The sequence below is a fragment of the Pinus tabuliformis genome, chromosome 9 (assembly GCF_031772625.1).
Source record: "Pinus tabuliformis cultivar Carrire ecotype Pingquan chromosome 9, CPIR1, whole genome shotgun sequence".
NCBI classification, from domain to species: Eukaryota; Viridiplantae; Streptophyta; class Pinopsida; order Pinales; family Pinaceae; genus Pinus; species Pinus tabuliformis.
The window spans coordinates 236,131,731-236,152,736 of NC_142307.1; the positions used below are offsets into that span (position 1 = coordinate 236,131,731).

The window sequence follows — 21,006 nt, forward strand, 5'->3', positions numbered from 1 at the left end:
TTGCTTAATAATAGAATCCTCATAACTGCTGCGCCGATTTTCCCAAGTTGGGTTTTTCCAGGAACAATTGTCCAAAAATAAAAGTCTCCCTTGTGTGTTTGTCTATTATTTCAGTTGATGATCTGTAGATGAGTTGAGACTGCATTTGTGTTTATTTTAACTATTTATATGGTTAAATAACTTGTTAAGGAATAAACAAGTAGGTGAAATAAACGAGATAATGCAGGAAGAATTTCTGACGTGTTAGACTTAGAAATTCCAACATCAAACTATTCTCATAAATGAGGCCTAAATTAACATTAAAACAACTTAACAAGCCTATTTACCCATAATTACATCATAGTTACATCAAAATCAAGTAATTACATCATCAAAACTCGAATCCAACTGATGAAACTGAGAAAGCGCAGTGAATTTGGGAGAACTGATTTTTGAAGGCCTTCCCGAGGTCCAAATTCTGATCTTGATGGCTCATTGGAAAGTTGTGGATGTCTGCTACATGATGGAATCTTCAAGAGCTGAAAAAGGTTACTTCTAGCCCCCCAAAAATGCATTCTCCCATAGGTACTCTAAAAAACGCAGCGTGCTCTTCAACAAGAGGGCAAAAAGGTGATTTTTAGGTAGTTTTTGGCCATTTCCACCTATCAAAACTTGCTGAAGGTTTGCTCCCAAAGGCTAGATGTGATATACAAGTCATGAGGAATCCAACTATGCAAACCAGATGTCATTTAGAGCTCCATGTCAAAAGCGCAGCGTGGGGCATGCTGCATTTTTGACCCTGTGACTGTCTCAAAAATTGCCAAAAATTTTGGGTTTTCTACAAAAATAGGGCTCAAAGATGGAGCAATATATCTCTAACCATAACACTTTTTACAAAACTGAGAGAGGTTTTTGTTCTTTGGTATGTTATGAACAAAAACCTCCTCCAGTTTTCAAAAATACTTTCCCATTTGTTCAGAATCCAAGTTTGAAGTTGGTCACTCAAAAATTGCAGAAGCGCAATGTGCTATCAACAAAAACACAACGTGGTCTTTGAGAGGGTGTTTGGAGGCCTTCCCAGAGGAGTTTTGGGCTGAAAGTGGTATGGTTGGAAATCTTATGATGTCTGCTACACAATGGAGTCATCAAGCACTGCAAACACTTTCTCCAAACCACCTAAAAATTCAATCTCCCAAGACTACTCCAGAAGTGCAGCAATTCTCCTGTAGCAACTATATTTTTGGCATTTCTCCCAAATAATAACACTTGTGTATAAAATGAAGGAGGTTTTTGTTCCTTGGTTGATGATTGACAAAAACCTCTTTCACTTTTGCCAAATTCATCTTCCTTACTTCAAAAACTAATTTTGAAGTAAGACTGTCCCAATGTGTGTCAAATGATTTGTCTCTTGGAATGATTTCTTGAGAAATGGTGAAGACATGATGTCATGTGCTGAATTTGGCTCATACCTACTGATCTGACCTCCCTTATGCCTCCTCTGCTCAGTAATCGTAGAATCCATAGCAAACCCTAGCTCACTAGGAAGGGAAATTAAGGTTTAGTTTAGGAAAACATGGGTTTTGGGGCAGGTTAAGGAATGGAGGGAGATGAAGGCTTTTGAGGGTGTCTAAATTCTTAGGAAAATTTGGGGAGATAGGGATGGATGTTATGGAGTGAGGGGAAGTGGAATTTTTGGATTTGAGTGATGGGAAGGGATGCAAAACTAGGAAATACAGTCCTAGTCTAGAAATGCATAGTAGGGACTAGGGTTTGTGAGGAAAAGTGATGAAATGAGGAATTTGATGAGGGAAAGTGTGGGAGATGGTGTATGAAGAGTGTAGGAGGGTAGATGAGTGCCAATGAATTTCTCCTTTGTCTTTTTTCCTTTTATGAGCTGAGTTGACCTCTTTTGAGTGGGGATGGGACCCACTTGTTCTTTTCCAAGAATGACTTTGCATGTTTGAACCTTGTTCTTTTGAGATTTTTATGAGCATTATTACTTTTTGATGCCTCAAAACACTTGAAAACATCATTTAGAACCTTTTTACAAAATTTCCTCTTCCATTCATGATGACCTAAGTGTGACATGACCTTTATTTGATTTTTGATGGTTTGACTCCATCATGACACCTAATGGACCATGAAACCATGAATTTGACCATTAAACCTTTGAAATGACCTTTGACCATGCGATGATAACTGACATGATTCTATCCACGACTCATGACTCATGACCATCCATGATGGCAGTACCAAAATGACTTTTAAAACCCTAATCATGATGGAAGAAAGAAAACACCTAAACAAGCTAAATCAGTGACCAAATTTTTATTTGAAAACCTATTGAAACGATAAAAATTTGGCTTGAGACCCTAACAAAAACCTTGTAAGAGCATACTTGATCACTGGTGACTGGTAGGACTGACAGACACTAACATTGGCTCCAGTTGGGGATGGCAGCTCCTTTAGGAGGTGTCAAGAACACCGTAGACCAGGTAGCCTTATCCATTGGGCATGGAGTCAATAATAAAAATTTAAACTCAAAACTGTAAACTCACTAACAAACTGAACTGACTGGACTATAAAAAACACATTGACTGAACTTACTTATGGCCGCAGACCGTCGGATCTTAGGGCCTTCACTCTGGGCTTCAAATCTTGATGATAACCGCCCACCTGCTGAAGATATATATATACAAGCATGCGATATGATCCCTCTAGTGTAACCAATCCAGCAAATGGCTACTTACTTGAATCCTGCTCACAGCAAGCAAAAGAAAAAAGAAAGTGGCAACTCAAATTCCATATGGATCCAACACTTGTATTGATGAACCAAGAAAATTCTACCTTCACCGATGACTGCAATAAATTGACCAAAGGATCATGGAGAACATGCAACATATGCTTTTCTGGATGATTTAAAACAGGAAAACAAACCTCATTCCAAACTGTTGATTTATCAATGTGCTGAAACTGATCACCTTCATCAATGAATGTTGCAACATCGACCTTCATTACTGGCTGTAACGAATTTGCCGCATGATCCTGAAAATCATGAAAAATTGGCTCTTGCTGATTTGGAGGAATCAAGAAACATCCTTCTATTGCAACTAGTCGCTCTTCATGATGAATTTCGGCAAGAGTGTGCTCTTGGTCTTCAAAAAATTTTGAACATATAGATGGACAAGTTTCATCTTGAAACAAAAATTCAAGAAATGAAATATTTGAAGAGAAATTTGATTTACACTCCTCATCAATGTCTTGGTCTCCTGAACACTACTGAATACCTTCATATAATTCAAGGGAATGAATGTGATCTTCATCAATTGATTGCTGATTAATAGTATCTTCAGTCAAAGAAGACATTGTTTATTGGAAAATTTTCTTTTGCAAGATGCTTTAGAACAAACTCTTCTCTTTCACTGCTCTTTTCTTGATCCTTGACAATCTGATCAGTTTCATTTTCAGCTGCAGAAATTGTTATCTGTTGGGAATCCACCTAAATATCATGGCAACAAACCTCTTCTATTTCCTCTTGAGGAAAAGATAGCTCAAACAAAGCTTCTTCAATTTCATGACACATTAAATCCTCATCATAGATGTCAATTCCCATATGCTGAAAAAGATCTTCAAACTTTCCACAAAAACTTTCTATCAGCACTATAGAAGGATAAGTTTGCTTATAATTTTTACAAAATGCTGCATAGAAATCCTGAAGAGAACATAGACTAGCAATTGGCAGTCCTTCATACCATGATTTTGCTTTGTCCTCTAAAGTTACCATAAACATCTTCATTAAGGAATCCTCATGAAATACAACTTCTAGTCTACATACGTGCATGTGAAACTTAATTAAATGAAGAGCAGCGTCTTCTCCTTCTTGATCTTTAAATTTAGGCAAATAGGTTAACCAATCAACAGAAGGCATCGGGTTTGGAAAACCAGAGATATGAGATCTATCCATAGGAGCATACCTGTGTTCCATTCTTGAAAATAGTTAAGTCACCAAGAAGTTCTTCAAACTACTGGTTTTTTGAACAGTGGAGTCGCCATGAAAATTCTAAACCTTTGGATTCTTCGACATTGGAGTTACATGATAATCATCTATTAGAGTTAATATAGACTTGTTTTTCCTTTTAAATTGTCATCTATGGGTCTTATTCCCTTTTTTCTTGCAAGATAATTTGTTATTCACTTATTTAATTATATATATATATATATATTTTTTTTTTTTTATACATATATGACGTTTCGGCCGACGTTTCCATTTTCGGGAGGTGACGTTTCTAAACGTACCCTTTTCAGAAACTTCGAAACGTTTCGGCGTTTCGTGCAACTTAGTAATAATTATAAGCTTAAGGCTCTAAGTAGCTATATCTATCATTATTTCACACAAAAATTAAAAGATTTATTTAAATTTTAAAAGGAGGTGTTAACTCGAAACCCTCATGCATCACAAAACAAAAATCTTATGATAAGCCCAAAGCTAATTTAGCTGGGTTCTTCAGAAAATACGGATCGGGAGTTGGCTGGTTCAACTGAAAACTTCCCCTAACGCCCGATGATCTAAATCAAGATTTCCCTTCAAAACTCAATCTAGCCATAAAAAATAGAGTGAGTAATTAATAATAAAATTCAGACAAATAGAGATACCTGCTATTACTTTCAAAATTTAGATTATTATTCAAACTCCAGGGACTGAGCAAGATACCTGTACTCAAATCACTCTTTAAAAGCTATCATCAATGGCTTTAAAAAAATTACGCATGAAAATAACACATCTTACAATATTCCCATGAAGAGTAACACCAATAGAATTTAACCCCAAAGTCTTTCTTTATTATCCAAAAAAAAGATTACACCAGAGTTTCTTTTTAAGCACACGACTTAGTAGATCAGATGGATCGACTAACAAATGACCTCCTATTTAAAGATAAATCCTCCAATGGCTAGTTCGAGTGATCCTCGTCAAAGTTAATTTCCCAAAAAAATTGACTTTGACTTAACCCCAGGGATCAAAGGTCTAAAATTTATCAAAATAATTAATTTACCTTAGTCCTTGGACCTCTTAAAATTATTTTTTTTAGAACTGATGAATTTTGCCTTTGGAGAATTTAAATTTACCTAGGACCTATAATTAATTGAATTTATGGCTTAGGGTTTTAATTAATTTTGGGCTAAAAAATTTAATTAATTAACCTATGGGGGGGATAAATTAATTTTCCAATCCTCAAGACACTTTACATCATGATTTTCATATTTTTTTACATCATAAGGGGGAAACCCATTTGTAATAGACCCTCACAGATTACCCATTTCTGTGACACAAGTATAATCCAACAGACCAAGTAATTTGTAATAAAATAATCTAACCAAATAGTTAGGATTATTCCCAAATTACTTTTACATAGACTCGATCTAGAACACTAGGACTTACCTAAGATCCTAGCGACAAAATCCATTCCAGCTTTGGGGTAAGACTGGAGGGAAAAACTCTGCCGATTATTCAAAAATGAATCGGTGAGACGAAAAACCTCCTAGAATGGAGATTGTCACTAGAAAGGTAGGTTTACCCAGGTCGTTACATACATGACACGGGTCTGCTGAGATTATTTACATTATACACATGCATAATGGGTTTACATAACATCTTGGAAGTCAGGCTGATGATGATAGCTAGACGACACAGACACATCGATCAAACGCTATTCCTTTTGCGAAAGAAGGGGGTGTATTGCTATGGGTCGTTGACACGTAGTGGTCAACACCCCCAAAGACACTTGGGAGCACCACAGGTCATTTGTTTGGAGATCAAGGTGCCATCCCATTTATCACTATATTTGGAGCCCTTCCACTCATTTTGGCATGTATTGGACCCCACTTGGCCTTTCAGTGGCCCTCCTAGCTACTTATATATCATTTTGGCCCAATGTTTTAAAACTCCGATTTGGATGAGGTTGACTCCGACTCCGACTCGGTATTGACTCGGCCGACTTGATTTCAATGACTCGGTCGTTGTAAAAAGTACATTAAATATTTTTTTTTTATAAAAACACATAATTTTAAAGATTTTCATTCATGTTTCCAAACACACAGCATTAGAATGTAGATAGAAGACAACATATGATCAAAGTAGGCTCATGAATATATCCATTATATTAAAAGGGCACCCAGTGCATTGTCCAATACATACACGATGATGATATAGAGATCAAAACAAAAACACATAACCAAGGAGGCTAGAAATGGCCTCTACAACTACTGGCTACTGCTAGGGTTGCCAACATCATCTGGCTCAGTGTTACTTGGGAGCGGGAGCGAAAGCGGGGAGCAAGAGCGAAAACGGGAGCGGGTGTGACATTTTCGGAAGCTCCCGGTTTGGGAGGGAATCCTGGAGGAGTTCGTCAACCAATGTCACTAACATCAAGGTACATAGAGGGATTGGTGCTCTTGATTAAATACGAGTTCCATACCCTAATACATGACAAAATTCAATGGAAACATTGCAATCCCCCAATCCTGAAATCCTGAAAAACCGATAAGTCTGCTGGATTTTGAATGAAATCTAAAATTCTACTTTCTCCATATGAAATCCAATGAGGCCGGAACCACTCTCAAACATCCTGAGTCATTTCATGGTAATGTTAAAAATTTAAGTAAAAGGATGAAAATGAAGATTAAGGAGAATGTCACTTTTACTTTAAGAATTTAACATTACCATGAATAGCATAGCCTTAGTAGGGCAATATGATCAAATACTAGGGTTTGGGAGAGGGGAATGGACCCCAAAGACCAGCAAACTAATTCATAAACCCCTTTGGAGTCCCCCACACTTAGAAAAATAAAAATAAAATAAAAAAAGGCGTGTTTTTATGGTTCACTGGCCACTGTCAGCTACTCGGCCGAGTCATGCTATGACTCAGCCGGGTCAGTCATAACTCGGTCAACCGAACCGAATTTTCTGCCGGGTTGAAATTTTTTTTCCAGGCTCGGACCAACTCGGCCGAGTCGGTTCCGAGCCGGCTGGATCTTAAAACAATGTTTTGGCCCTCTTGAGAGGCTTATTTTTCATGTTATGGAGCTATCTTGGTGGGTTTGTCACCAAGTAATGTTATTTTGCACATTATTTTATTCTTAGGGGCATCATTAGGCCTAATTAGGCAAATCAAACCCTTAGAGGATGATATATATTGATGAGAGGATCATTCTATCCCTCATCATCACTTGGATTTGTATCTTTCTCTTCTTGAGAATTTCACACTAGCTATTGACGAATTGGAGGATCTATAATGCATTTTGATGTTTGGATTGTTGCTATTCTGTCTTGGAGCTTCTCTTTTGCAAACATGATGAATGGATATACTCTTTGTGCCATGTAAGTTTCTCTTCTATGAAATTTTTTCATTATATGTCTAGTGTATGGAACACTGCATGATGATGCTACTTTTGTGCTCTAAATCATGCAAAAATCTTGAATCACTTGGTAATCTTGATCTATTGCATGCGCCATTCATTGGGCAACAAGAGTGAATGTTCCTAGGGGTCATCTTTGAAGATTCAACCTCGATACTCCATCTTGCTTTGCAAACAAAGTATAAATTCCTTGGTGACCTAGTAGCTGCAATTAGGGCTATGCGAAGTTGCCATTAGGATTCCTTGATGAAGCAAAATGGCTAATATCAAATATTATTGTTGACTCAATTTTCCAAATAGGCTAGGCATTGATCCTTGTCTTGGTGATCACCTTAAAAATCATCTCTTTTTACCTTTTTCCCTTTTTCTAAGCCCTAACCCTAAAGGTCTCCTAGGGCATCAAGCAAAATCTAATAGAACCATCCACTTTGAGAGTGAGTTGGACTACAACTGCGCTGGGGTTTCCCCTAGGCCCTCATAAAGTTTGAAGGATTTTTCACGGCTGGATTTGGAATTATCCCAAGCCTTAGCTCCAACTTCGTTCTTGTCCCTAGGTTTCCTGGTTAGTGGCTTCCTTAGGGGTCATTGCACTAAAAATTCAAGACAAATTTGATTCCATTGACCCTCTTTTCCTCCTTTGGTTGGTCAAGACCTAATGTTTGAACTTTCACCCAAAATCCTTGGCCTTGCTTAGGTCCACTTGGGCTTCTTTGTGGTTCGACACCCTTTATCACTTATTATTTCACAAAGACCACTTTCTCTTAAGGATCTTAGGTCTATGATATTCCCTTATTGAGCAATATTCCTCATCCCTAGGTCTAGGCTTCCTTTTACGCCTTTCTTGGAGAGCCCTATGTCGAGAAATCCAATAGGGTGGGATATTAATTGATTTATCTTATTATGACATTATCTTGTGATGTTTCATTATTAGTTTTCTTCTTTCAATTTATCTTATTCTTATCATCAAGACTAATGCCAATCAATAAACAAAAGAGGACACGAGATGTAGGCACGCAGCCAGGGCAAAACCCCTACGTAGGGGAAAACCCAGTCAAGAATTCTTCCTTCAGTAGATTCAAAACAAAATTGAGATGACCAAGACTCTCATAACCTAGACCAAAGACTTCTTCCATCCATCAAGTCAACCTTGTTAGATTATACTTCAGTTCTGAGTCTTGTATTCAGTATTTCATTCTTCAATATTTTGCAAACACAGTCTTCTCGTGCTTCGATTCAGTGGTAGCTTTCTCATGCTTACATAAGCCTTGTTGTAAGCTTTGTGGCAGCCTTCTCATATCTGTGACATCCTTACTGTGCTTTCATCATACTTTATTTGTGTCATACTTCAGTCAGTTTTGTAGTGGCATCATTAATTCGGTCCTTCAATAATCTTATTAACAGAGATATACTTCAGTCCTTTGGTTCTGTGGTGGCAACATAGATATAACTTGTTCCTTCAGTCCTGTGGTGGCAGCAATATAACTTGGTCCTTTATAACAGAGATATATTGTGGTGGCAGCCCAGACTTTGGTCTTGTAACAGTCTATTCATGCTTCAGCCTCTTCATGCTTTAGTCTGTAGTAGTATAGTCTTTGATCCTATGGTGATAGCCCAGAAAAGGTTTTACACTTCGGTTCTGTGACAGCTTGCCTTTCTCTGTGATCACTGAACTCCCTCTCTCAGATGTGAAACTTATTCTCTGAAAATTTTGCGAACTTGTGTTTCTGTTCTGTTGAGCGAAGTTTACCCTCCTATTTATAGTTGTCTCCCACTGTAAAATAAGCCGACTTGGGTTTAATTGAGAAGCCGACTTGTTGAATATTGATTTGTAGGAGGACTGCAAGGTGACTTGATGGAGGAGTCCATTTGACCAAATAATTTTGGCTTTTGACTTAAATAGAAAAGCTTAATAGCCTACAATGGAGGCTTGACCTATGAAAATTGACCCAAGCATGAAACCTACGTTTTAACAAGTCAATTTAATTAATAATAAAATTTCCTTTGCTTTCTTTTGATAAATATATTTCATTTGACTCGAGTACAAATATGAAGACCAAACCTAGTTACATTCTTTAACACCCTACACCTTGCTTCTTGAGCAAGTAAGCTCTATCATCTGTGTCTCTCTTATGAATGGGCTCTTGAAATCACTATCCTTCCATCATTGATATATAATTCTTAGTGATTTCCCATATACCGGGACTCCTCCCATCAGTGAAAGTCCGTAAAGAGCAGGGGACATTGACTGAGGTGACAGTGGGTCTTTGTTCCATTGTTGTCACTTGGTCTAGTAGTTGCCCCTTTGGAGCCCCTCCTAGGACCCCTGCTAGATTGAGCGGCTACAGAACCCCTGCTATATTGTGTGGTAACAGTGTCAAAGTACCTTATAATTTGTCCCAGTTGAATAAATTTCCCTTCTCTAACAAGCCAATCAGAAAACTCCTCTTGCTTTATAATGGGTGGCTCTTTCTTATCCTTGCTAGCCATTTCTATTGCTGCTGTAATGAAGATGTCCAGACACTGTATCATTCACTTCAAATTTTTTAATATACTTTTGTTAACATTTTGTGTATTTTTATCAAAGTTAAATTTTATTATTCAATTGAAAGTAGACAAGTAGCAGTATATAGAGAAAGCATTCCCAGAAATCTGCAAACAGTTATATATCGACTCCATCCCCAACAAATAATTTAGAGATTATGGTCCTCTTTACAAATTTATACAAGCTACCTTGTAAGGTAACTGGGTTTCAAAGCAGCCCACAGAGGAGAACTTAGAAGTATCTTCACCTGGGCATAATTGGTAATTTGAATGCGATGGTAAGGTGCATATGCCATAATCAATGAATTAAATCACCGGCATAACATCCTCCTTCAACTTCTGAGTCAGAAATAAAAAACTGAATCTAAAGAATATACAACTGGAAAATGTCTGTGTAAGGAAAGCAGTCAATCCATCTTTATCAGTTATGTAAATTTATGTTCTTAAGTTTTAGTTTCTATTTTATTCTTGAAGCTTGTAGTTGATAGTTTAGAATATGTTCCTTTTTAAAATGTATAATAGTTAGCACGGATATGCCATAGAGGGCTAATGATAGTCAAGATTCAAACGTGAGGCAGGTGTTGTTGATTGTGAAGAGCTAAACTGAAACATAATTAATAGCGATAAATGACATGCTTTCAGAATCATTAGATAGTGCACAGTTTTGCAGCTTGACAAAAATACATTTGAAAAGATGATAATTGTTGCAGCTTTTCAACAGGAATGAAATATAAACTAGGGGAGCAACAAAGTACTGATTTACAATGGTTTCAATTGGGTATGGAAGAAGCTTTTTATCTCAGTTACTCTCTTAACTGTCTAAGGATTTGCCGTTCGACCCGTGAGGTATGCTTGTCAATGTATGTTGAAATTTTATTTCATTTTTATGCTTTTTATCTGCACAATGAAAAGCACAAAATATGGGCCTTCTTTTGAGACACTTGCATTCTTTTCACAATGGCTACCATCACTTAGGTCAACGGAATCATAAACATACAATCCCATAATTATCAGCCATCTCCACATTGTTTAAAAAGAGCAGCTTCATATATGTATACAAATGGATGTGGATGTGCAAGATCGGCTAGGGGTAATAAAGTGGTTCCCATTTGTTGAAGAAAGTGTAACTAGGTTCAGTCTTCATAGATGTAATTTTGATCTTTGTACTTGTAAAAGAAAAGGAATTATTATCTTTGTCATTGCCAAGAATGGGTTTCTTGCCCATTTGATAGGTCAAGCACATGTTTAAGTGCTTCTAGGAAAGTCAAAGAGTCAATGTAATTGTTAAACACCCATGTGGGCATGTTACATTATGTAAATCTATCAAAGAAATATGTCAAAGGTGATTCTCCAAAGCAATGACAAGTCTCCTCTTCATGTCAGCTCAAAGAATGAATTTTTGGTGCACTTAAAGTCAAGTCGGCCTCACTAGATCAAGTCAGCCCAAATAGGAGGGACAGACTCCTATATATAGGGCAGTTCGACCTCACAAATGAACCACCAAGTGATCTCTGAAATCAGCGAGAAAGAGAGTCAAGAAAGAGGTGCGAAAAAGAGCAAGAAGGTGCTTCTAGGCCAGCGAAGAAGGAGAGAAAGGAATCCGAGTTTTGGAGGACTGTTTTGGGGCCAAATTCTGTCACACGTGTGAAGAAAGAAGGTTATTTCTGCGGTCACATCAGATCCACAAGTGCAACAACATAATAGAGTTCGATTGGGCTAAGAAGAGGCTCCTAATAGGCCTCCATCTCAAGCGAAGTAGGTCCCACCTAAAGCGAAGAAAGAGAGCAAGTAAAAGAGTCTATTTCAAGCCCTAGATCAGCCACACGTGCGAAGAAATCAGAGCTGCAGTAGGGTTAAGAGGATCAACCTCTAACTTGAAGATATATCTCAAGAAAAGCCTCATTCTCTAGTCTAAGTATCAAGGAGATGGAAGCTGCCAAGCAAGGTTGAGAAGGAAAGGAAGACACCAAAATAGAGGTCTCTAAGGAGACCTAGGGTTTTTGCAGAAAGTGCCATCAGTTGCTGAAAGAAGAGCGAAGGAAGAGGCTAGGGTGCAGTGCAAAAGGAGGCATCAGTTAAAGGACAAAAGAAAGAGAGACTGTGTCTTGTGCTTGGAGGATCTACTTGTCAATGGTCTAGTGCTACGTTACCGGATCCGCTGAGGGCAAGAGGTGGAACCGCGGATCCCCGAATCCGAAACTGGTACGGATACGGATACGCTAGGATCCACTTACGGTCAGTTAGTGACCATCTGCCAACGTGTATATATATATATATATATATATAAAGATTTAAATAAAATTATGCGTTATGTTTTTTAATACCATCTGGCATATATATATATATATAAAGATTTTATTAAGATTAAGCGTGAAGTTTTTTAATACCATCTTCCCGCATATATATATATATATATATATATATATATATAGATAAAGATTTCAATAAAATTATGCATCAAGTTTTTTTAATAAACTTTCAATATAAAAATTTCTGATTTAATTGAAAAGTTTATTTTGAGGTTAATATATATGTATAATAAAGTTATTTTAAATCAATTTGTTTTTTTAATAAGCTTTGAATATAAAGATTTCCGATTTAATTAAAAAGTTTATTTTGATGTTAATATATATAATAAAGTTATTTTAATTTATTTACAAGTCATATTTTTTAATACCGTCTGGCATATATATATAAGCTTTTTAATACCATCGGGCATATATATATAAAGATTTTATTAAGATTACGCGTGAAGTTTTTTAATACCATCTTCCTGCATATATATATATATATATTTCAATAAAATTATGCATCAAGTGTTTTTAATAACCTTTCAATATAAAGATTTCTGATTTAATTAAAAAGTTTATTTTGAGGTTAATATATTTGTATAATAAAGTTATTTTAATTTATTTATTTTGAATCAATATATTTATGTTTAATAAACCGTATGTTTTGTATTTCATTTTAAATTTTTTATTTTTATAAGTCATAACTTATATAACTTTATTTTTGGTTGTTAAAAATTAAAATATTTTTTAATTTTTATAAATAAAAAATATATATTTTATGTTATAACTTTATTTTAACAATTATATCAATAGGTTGGTATTAATATTTATATGTTTATTTGTTTGTTGGTTTTTAAATTTCATCATTTCAGTGTTAAGATTCATAAATTATCTAATAATTTTAGTTCTAATGTTGTGATTCATGAATGGTTTTGATTTTAAACATCAAATGTATTTTTCTAAAATTTAAAAAATATTATTATATATTTTTGTACTTGCCGTATCCTCACCGTATCCGGATCTTGGCTTTTCAAAAATCCAACATATTCGTATCCGGATCTTGGCTTTTCAAAAATCCAATAGATCCGTATCCGGATCCTGGTAACTTAGGTCTAGTGTTTGGCATTTGTCAATTGAAGCTTCGATAAGAGAAATTTACAGAAGGGTTTTCCTCTTTAGGAAAGGGAGGTTTTACCCTAGCTGAGAGCCAACATCTTGTGTTCTTGTGTCTTTTGTTTTGTTAACTGTTTGATGAAGTAAGAGAACACACTCTAATAATAATAAGAGAAGATTGTGCTAATAAAAAAAAGTAAAAAATACCTCACAAATAGTTATCATCGTCAGAAGAATCTCATCATAACCTAGATGCCCTAGATTCTTCAACATGGTATTAGAGCTAAGGTGACACATCAAGGAAGGGAATCTCAAGAACACAAAGGTTGAAGCATCAGATCTACAAGCTAGGGTTCCAGATCCATCAAAATAAGGACTACCATCTCCTCTCCTAGATCCATCAAGAAGGACTACCATTCTGGGAACAAAGAAAGAAGAAAGCCTTCCATCTAAAGGCATCTACAAGAAGGATCATCCAAGAAGAGTCTCCATCAAAGATTCTTCATCTTCAAAGGAAGGCACCCAAGATCAAGGCCTATCAATGAAGATCTCCAGAACTACATATTGAGAAGTCTTCATCACCAAGCTGATCTCTCATAAGGCACCTTGAAGGAAGCATCTTGAAGAACTCCAAGATCTAAGAAGTCAAATCATCAAATTTTCAAGGAAGCTGCAAGATCTCTTCACAACAACTCTCTCAAGTAAGTATTTTTATGTCCTCTTCTGAACATATCAAAATGTCTTTTTGCAAGGAAAGCAACAAATTGGTTGGGACTGCTAATTTCCTTGCATGGAAAAAGAGGACTGATCTACTTCTAAAAGAAAATGAATTTATGGACTACATCAAAGGGAATGTCACTGTTCCTGCAAAGGAACAAACTCAAGCCCTAGCAAGGTATAATAAGGATGAAACAAGGGCTTAAAGGATTTTGATAGAATCCATCAAGGACCCTCTCATTCCTTATGTTTCCAAACTTGAAACATCTAAAGAAATTTATGATAAGCTGGTGGAGCTATTCTTAGTTAGTACAGTTGGAGAAGTGATATCGTTGCGTAATGAATTATATAAAATGAAGATATCCAAGGAAGAATTAATATATACCTACTTCATGAAGGTCTCTGAGATGAGAGACCAACTATAGTAACTAGGAGAAGTTATGTCAGACAAAGAGATGACTACTGTAGTGCTCAATGCATTACTTGAGGAATGGGGCAACTTCACATCAAGTATATATGCCAAGAAGGAAGCTACCTCGTTGAATGAACTTTGGTCTCTATGCAAAATTGAGGAGACTAGACTCAAAGCCAAAGATGATGTGGGATCAAAGGTGCAGGCATTTATTGCTATGGCCAAGAGAAACGGGAAATTTAGCAAGTTTGAGCCACATAGAAAGGGTAAAAGAGATATGTCCAAAGTCAAATGCTTTGGCTACCAAGAATATGGACACTATAAGAGGGATTGTCCTAAGTTCAAGAAGGACAAAAATAAGAGGAAACGAGAAGAAGCCCACATTACCCAAGAAGTGAAAGAAGAAGAGAAGAAGCAGAAGAAGGAAGCCCCTCCAGATCTCTACTATGACTGAGATCAACTTCTTCACATAAGTTCTCTTTAAAATTATGGATATCATAGGAATATGTAGCAGCAGGATAGAATGCATGATTTATGAGAATGGCATCTTCAGAAATATAGGAGCATTGTGTAGAGATAACTCAGATATAGATATTCATATAGATGTAGCCATTGAATGACCTCATAATTGCATAAAGGAATGATCATGATCAAGAAGAATCACCTTAGAAGGCCACTATCATCAACACGAAGGAGCATTTGCAGGATGAGGACTATAAGAATCCTCTGGTGGAATCTTCAATAGAAGGTTCATGATTTTCAGAAAAGGCAAATGCCTCGATGAGGATTACCTATGGGGATTCAAGAATGGATGTAGTCAAAGAAAGATGTAAGATAGCAAAGGAGATTGAGGTAATCTCAATCAAGGAAGCTATCAAAGGAAGCTAAGGTGATCAAGGAAAGAATTAAGATGAGGTATGCATCTATGTCTTTCAGTTAAGTCATGTCATCATTTGTATTAATGAGCATGGGGAATTGCTCTGGAAGCATGGTCAAGAATAGGGTAGATCTCTTTCATTAAGAATATGCATGAAGGCATGGTTCACACACTGATAAAGGTCAACATGAGAAATGTCCTCATATGGAGTATGAGGTGGTTGACTAAGAAACCTATAAAGAATCATATGAGAAAAGAGATCAGGGATAAAAGGACACCATGGAAACTAGGAATCAACATCCGACAGATTTGTTGAAGCATCTCCTGGAAGAAGGCACGAGAATTCTGACAAAGGAAGGAAAAGATCAAAGGACCCTTGACACTTGGAAAGGCCTTGGAGATATGAACATGCAGGATGCTGATGATTCAAGCCAACAAGATGTCATGATGAAAGGGCCATCTCGTAAGGTACTGTTTAATTTAATGTTATGTTTTGATTTCTTGAATAATATCTGGATGAGTTCATGTAGGGCTACTAGAACAAGAGTTGTAAGTGCAAGTACAACTAGCATTCATGTGGTGGATGGAAATTCCTGAAAGAAGCATGATGAGAAAGAAGTAGCCATATGAAGAAGGTTCCAGATATGTACCAAGAAGGCCACTTTCCATGAAGAAAGGAATGACATGACAAACCAAGAAGGAAAGTGATCGATGGCTGATGCCCTACAAGGAAGAAGCTCGATTGAATTTCATGACATCAAGGAAAGAAAGTGATCAAGCAGCTAAAGGACCCACAAAAAGAAGTTGTTGATGAAAAGAAGAGTCCCTAGTTGAAAGGGAACTCTGACAAGTCCCTAATTAAGAGGGAGCTTGGGCAAGTCCCTGGTCAGAGGGAACTTGGGTACATTCCTTTATAGGAATGGGCATATCTTCCCTAGTTGAGAGGGAGAGATAGACACAACATTCTTGTCTTCACTTGGGAAGAAAGAATGGAGGATTGGGTAATCATCTGGCATCTGATGCTCTTTGAGGATGTGTAGGGCATCCAAGATAAGAGTAGGCAAGAGGACCGATATTCTTTGAGGGTTGGGAACCCAAGACAAGAATAGTCCTAGAAGGTCATACTCAGTGAACACCCGAGTGGGTATGTACCTTGAGAGACAATGATGAAGGTGTCTATAGTCATTGGTCTCACCAACATTGTGTTCTGTTCTAATAAGAGATAGAGTTGTCAGTTAAGGGCTTGTTGTGGAAATAATGTTGGTTACTATGATGCTATAACAGATGGATTGCCAATCCGATTTCTCTTATGTGAATTCATCAAATTGAAGATGTCCAAAAACCTTGTAATGATTTATGAATACCTCCCTAGTTAAGAGGGAGTGTTGAAGAAAGTGTAACTAGGTTCGGTCTTCATAGATGTAATTTTGATCTTTGTACTTGTAAAAGAAAAGGAATTATTATTTTTGTCATTATTAGGAATGGGTTTCTTGCCCATTTGATAGGTCAAGCACATGTTTAAGTGCTTCTAGGAAAGTCAAAGAGTCAATGTAATTGTTAAAGACCCATGTGGGCATATTACACTATGTAAATCTATCAAAGAAATATGTCAAAGGTGATCCTCCAAAGTAAAGACAAGTCTCCTCTTCATGTCGGCTCAAAGAATGAATTTTTGGTTCACTTTAAAGTCAAGTCGGCCTCACTAGCTCAAGTCGGCCCAAATAGGAGGGACATACTCCTATATATAGGGCAATTCGACCTCACAAGTGAACCACCAAGTGATCTCTGAAATCAGTGAGAAAGAGAGTCAAGAAAGAGGCGTGAAAAAGAGCAAGAAGGTGCTTCTAGGTCAGCGTAGAAGGAGAAAGGAATCCGAGTTTTGGAGGACTGTTTTGGGGCCAACTTTTGTCACACATGCGAAGAAAGAAGGTTATTTCTGCGGTCACATTAGATCCACAAGTGCAACAACATAATAGAGTTCGATTGGGCTAAGAAGAGGCTCCTAATAGGCCTTCATCTCAAGCGAAGTACGTCCCACCTAAAGCAAAGAAAGAGAGCAAGTAAAAGAGTCTATTTCAAACCCTAGATCAGCCACATGTGCGAAGAAATCAAAGCTGCAGTAGGGTTAAGAGGATCAACCTCTAACGTGAAGATATATCTCAAGAAAAGCCTCATTCTCTAGTCTAAGTATCAAGGAGATAGAAGATTGCCAAGCAAGGTTGAGAAGGAAAGTAAGACACCAAAATAGAGGTCTCTAAGGAGACCTACGGTTTTTGCAGAAAGTTCCATCAGTTGCTGGAAGAAGAGCGAAGGAAGAGGCCAGGGTGCAATGCAGAAGGAGGCATCAATTAAAGGACAAAAGAAAGAGAGACTGTGTCTTGTGCTTGGAGGATCTACTTGTCAAGGGTCTAGTGTTTGGCATTTGTCAATTGAAGCTTCAATAAGAGAAATTTGCAGAAGGGTTTTCCTCTCTATGAAAGAGAGGTTTTGCCCTAGTTGAGAGCCAACATCTTGTGTTCTTGTCTCTTTTGTTTTGGTAACTATTTGATGAAGTAAGAGAACACACTCTAATAATAATAAGAGAAGATTGTGCTAATAAGAAAAAGTAAAAATTACCTCACAAATAGTTATCATTGTCAGAAGAATCTCATCATAACCTAGATGCCCTAGATTCTTCAACATCATTCAAGCTTGATGCACCATTTTGTCATAAATTCGACTCAACAATGATTCTATATGTTATGAATACATGTAGTGGTTTTAAGATGGTAGCTTCATAACAGAGATCGATTTAATTTGATGAGGTAAAGGGTCAAGTCGAACCATGTGATAAAGGGATGATTGAGTAAATAGTTTGAATTCTATATGACACCTCTTTCATATGGTTTACACCTCCGCTTAAGGAGAAGGATAATCCCACAACTTCATATATATCTTGAATGTGGGCTGAGCTATGAAGGTGGTTCACATAATAAAGTACATTCCTTTCATAATTCGTGGACTGTGGTTGAGGGTGGTTCCATGTGAGCAAGGTTGATTCAAGGACCCTCTTCAAATATATTGTGTAACACGGACACCCCCTCGATGGTCCCAGTCCCGGTCCCGGTCCCCCTTTAAGCATATATATATATATATATATATATATATATATATATATATATATATTTTGTTATAACTTGAGAAGGCCCCCAACATATATAATATTATAATATATATATCTAAATCATGGACTTTGCTTGCAAAGGAGGGTCGCTGTATGGGAAGCTCGACTCACTACGCCTTACTATAATAAAGTCGGCTCCCAATCCTTATGTATTTTGTTTGACGACCTCTTCATATACTCAAAGCTTTCGATTAATATGAAAATGACCCCCCACTCTTTACTCGTACTATAATCCCTTCTCAACATATGTGCCTTTTAAAGCATATGGAAATTGAATTATGGGTTTGAATGAATAAAAAGGGATCACAACATTTAGGATAAAGTAACCTTTTAATTTTCTTGAACATATGTTAGTTTATTAAGGTATAAATTGTGCAGTTTATAAAAGGAAGTCCATGTAAGTTTTTGTATCATGGTGATAAAGGTGGTATCTCCTATTAAACTAAACATAAGGCAGAGTTGGGAAGAGAGGAGACTAAGGGTGATCGAAACCGCATGTGCAACCCTTGTGCAATATGGTGGGTAATAGTGACCATTCGAGTTGCCTTTATATGGTACAAGTGAGATGCCTTGGGCACATGATCGAAATGTGCATACCCAAAGTGACTTATCCCCATATCTTCTAAATGATGGTATTGCAGATAGTTTAATGACTTGGATGTGAAGCAAGAATGATTTGTTTCTTGAAATTCTATACCATGTGCAGTAGAATACAATTTTCCGATCTGATAATTATTTCCTAATGAATTTTCAAGTTGTGTTTTTTCATGCCACTGTTATCATTTAATACACCTAGAAAATCTCAACTATAAATGCAATGGAAATAATAGAGATTGTAGAAAGATAGGCATGCACAATAGACACTATCTTTTTACCCTTGGAAACCCAATCCAAGAGAAAAACCAACAACTTTTCTTGAGGGGAAATTGTCTTTTCAACAAGGTTTACAAATAATATTTTTTCTAGAAATCTGACTCAACATCACAAGTCAAATCACTAGTCAAACTTGCTCAAATTGTTGTTGGTCAATGTTGGTCAAACTGTGGTCAACACTGGTCAAATTGCAGTCGATGTTGGTTAAACTATGGTCGAACCATCACATTTGTGGTTATACTGATGCTGGTCAAACTATGGTCAAACGTGCAACTATATGGACGCTAGTCAAACTCGGTCAAACCCTCACACATGTGATTGTATGAATGTTGGTCAAACTCGGTCAAACCCTCATGTGCGATCTCTAAGAGCAAAAGTGAAATAATGAAGAAGAATGAAATGATGAAACTCCAAAATAGATTTCTCCATAGCTGAAATTTCTCCTGCACTACACAATATATGAATGAGCTTGCTATGTTGATGCAATGTCTCCTCACATGCATGTATATTTATATAGAGCTCTAATGTTTAGTAGAAACCCATTAAGAAGTCCCTCGTCTCAAGAAACCCCTTTTCTTATTGAGCCTATATTACAACTCAACATTAGACTAGAATCGTTTATTCCACTGGTGGGTGAAAACCCCCATTAAATAAACAAATCAAACTTGCTCTGTAAAAAATAGATCAATCCATCTCGGAGCAGGCAATGTGAATGCCATGGGCCAATCTCTCTGAGCTAGGCACCAAAGCTAATAGGAGAAACACTGCCCCAAGCCATTCACACCTAACCAAATCAGCATGGCCCCATGGGTGAATGTATCATTCTCCCCTAGTCAAATCAACATGACCTCGTGGGACAATGTTTGCCTGGTGCTACAAACTACATAAACATCAACACTCCCTCTTAGAGAAGGAGACATTCTGCATCATGGTATACAAACTACCCCCTAGACAGAGGCTTGGTGAGAATGTCCATAGTTTGCTTGTCTGTGGATATGTACTCGAGCTTCAATGCTCCCTTTGCACTTGTCTCGAATGAAGCGATATTTGATCCCAATGTGCTTTGAATTGTCATGAAATATTGGATTCTCTGAAAGCTTGACACAACTTTGATTATCACAATGTATCAAGGTCATCTCTAGCGCTTGATCAAAGTCCTGCAAGAAGCTTCCGAAGCCACACTGATTCACAACTCGCAACATTGGTTGTGATATACTTCGCTTCTACTGTTTTGAGTGTGACAAAAGTCTGCTTCTTGCTAAACCAGGATATCATAACTGATTCCAAGCTAAAGCAACATATTGAGGTGCTCTTTTTGTCCATTGCACTCCCCACCCAGTCATAAATTATAATCAGTATATACCAACAGTCTCACTTCACCACTTGAGACATATCTCAGGCCATATCCAACTGTACAACGTAGGTACCTCAACACATGCTTCACTGCAACCTAATGTACATGCCTCAACTCAACCATAAACTGGAAAAATAGAGCGAGATTTGAGACTAGAGAGTTCTCCCAGTAAGAGGGAGAGGATTATGAAAAGACATTTGCTCCAATTGACAACTACATTTCAGTTAGAATTATTGTTGCTTCAGTTATGAGATTATTTCAGATGCATGTAGA

At 37.0% G+C, this 21,006-nt stretch overlaps 1 protein-coding gene across 1 annotated transcript in view; it reads left to right on the top strand.

Annotated features, from left to right (window-relative positions):
• LOC149148057 (tRNA-splicing endonuclease subunit Sen2-1-like) overlaps positions 1 to 21,006 on the top strand; it is a 177,722-nt gene that overhangs the window by 69,979 nt on the left and 86,737 nt on the right. The window contains exon 2 of the mRNA XM_089439380.1: positions 10,655 to 10,779. Coding sequence (XP_089295506.1) covers positions 10,655 to 10,779 — 125 coding nt within the window. The remainder of the gene's footprint in view (positions 1 to 10,654; positions 10,780 to 21,006) is intronic.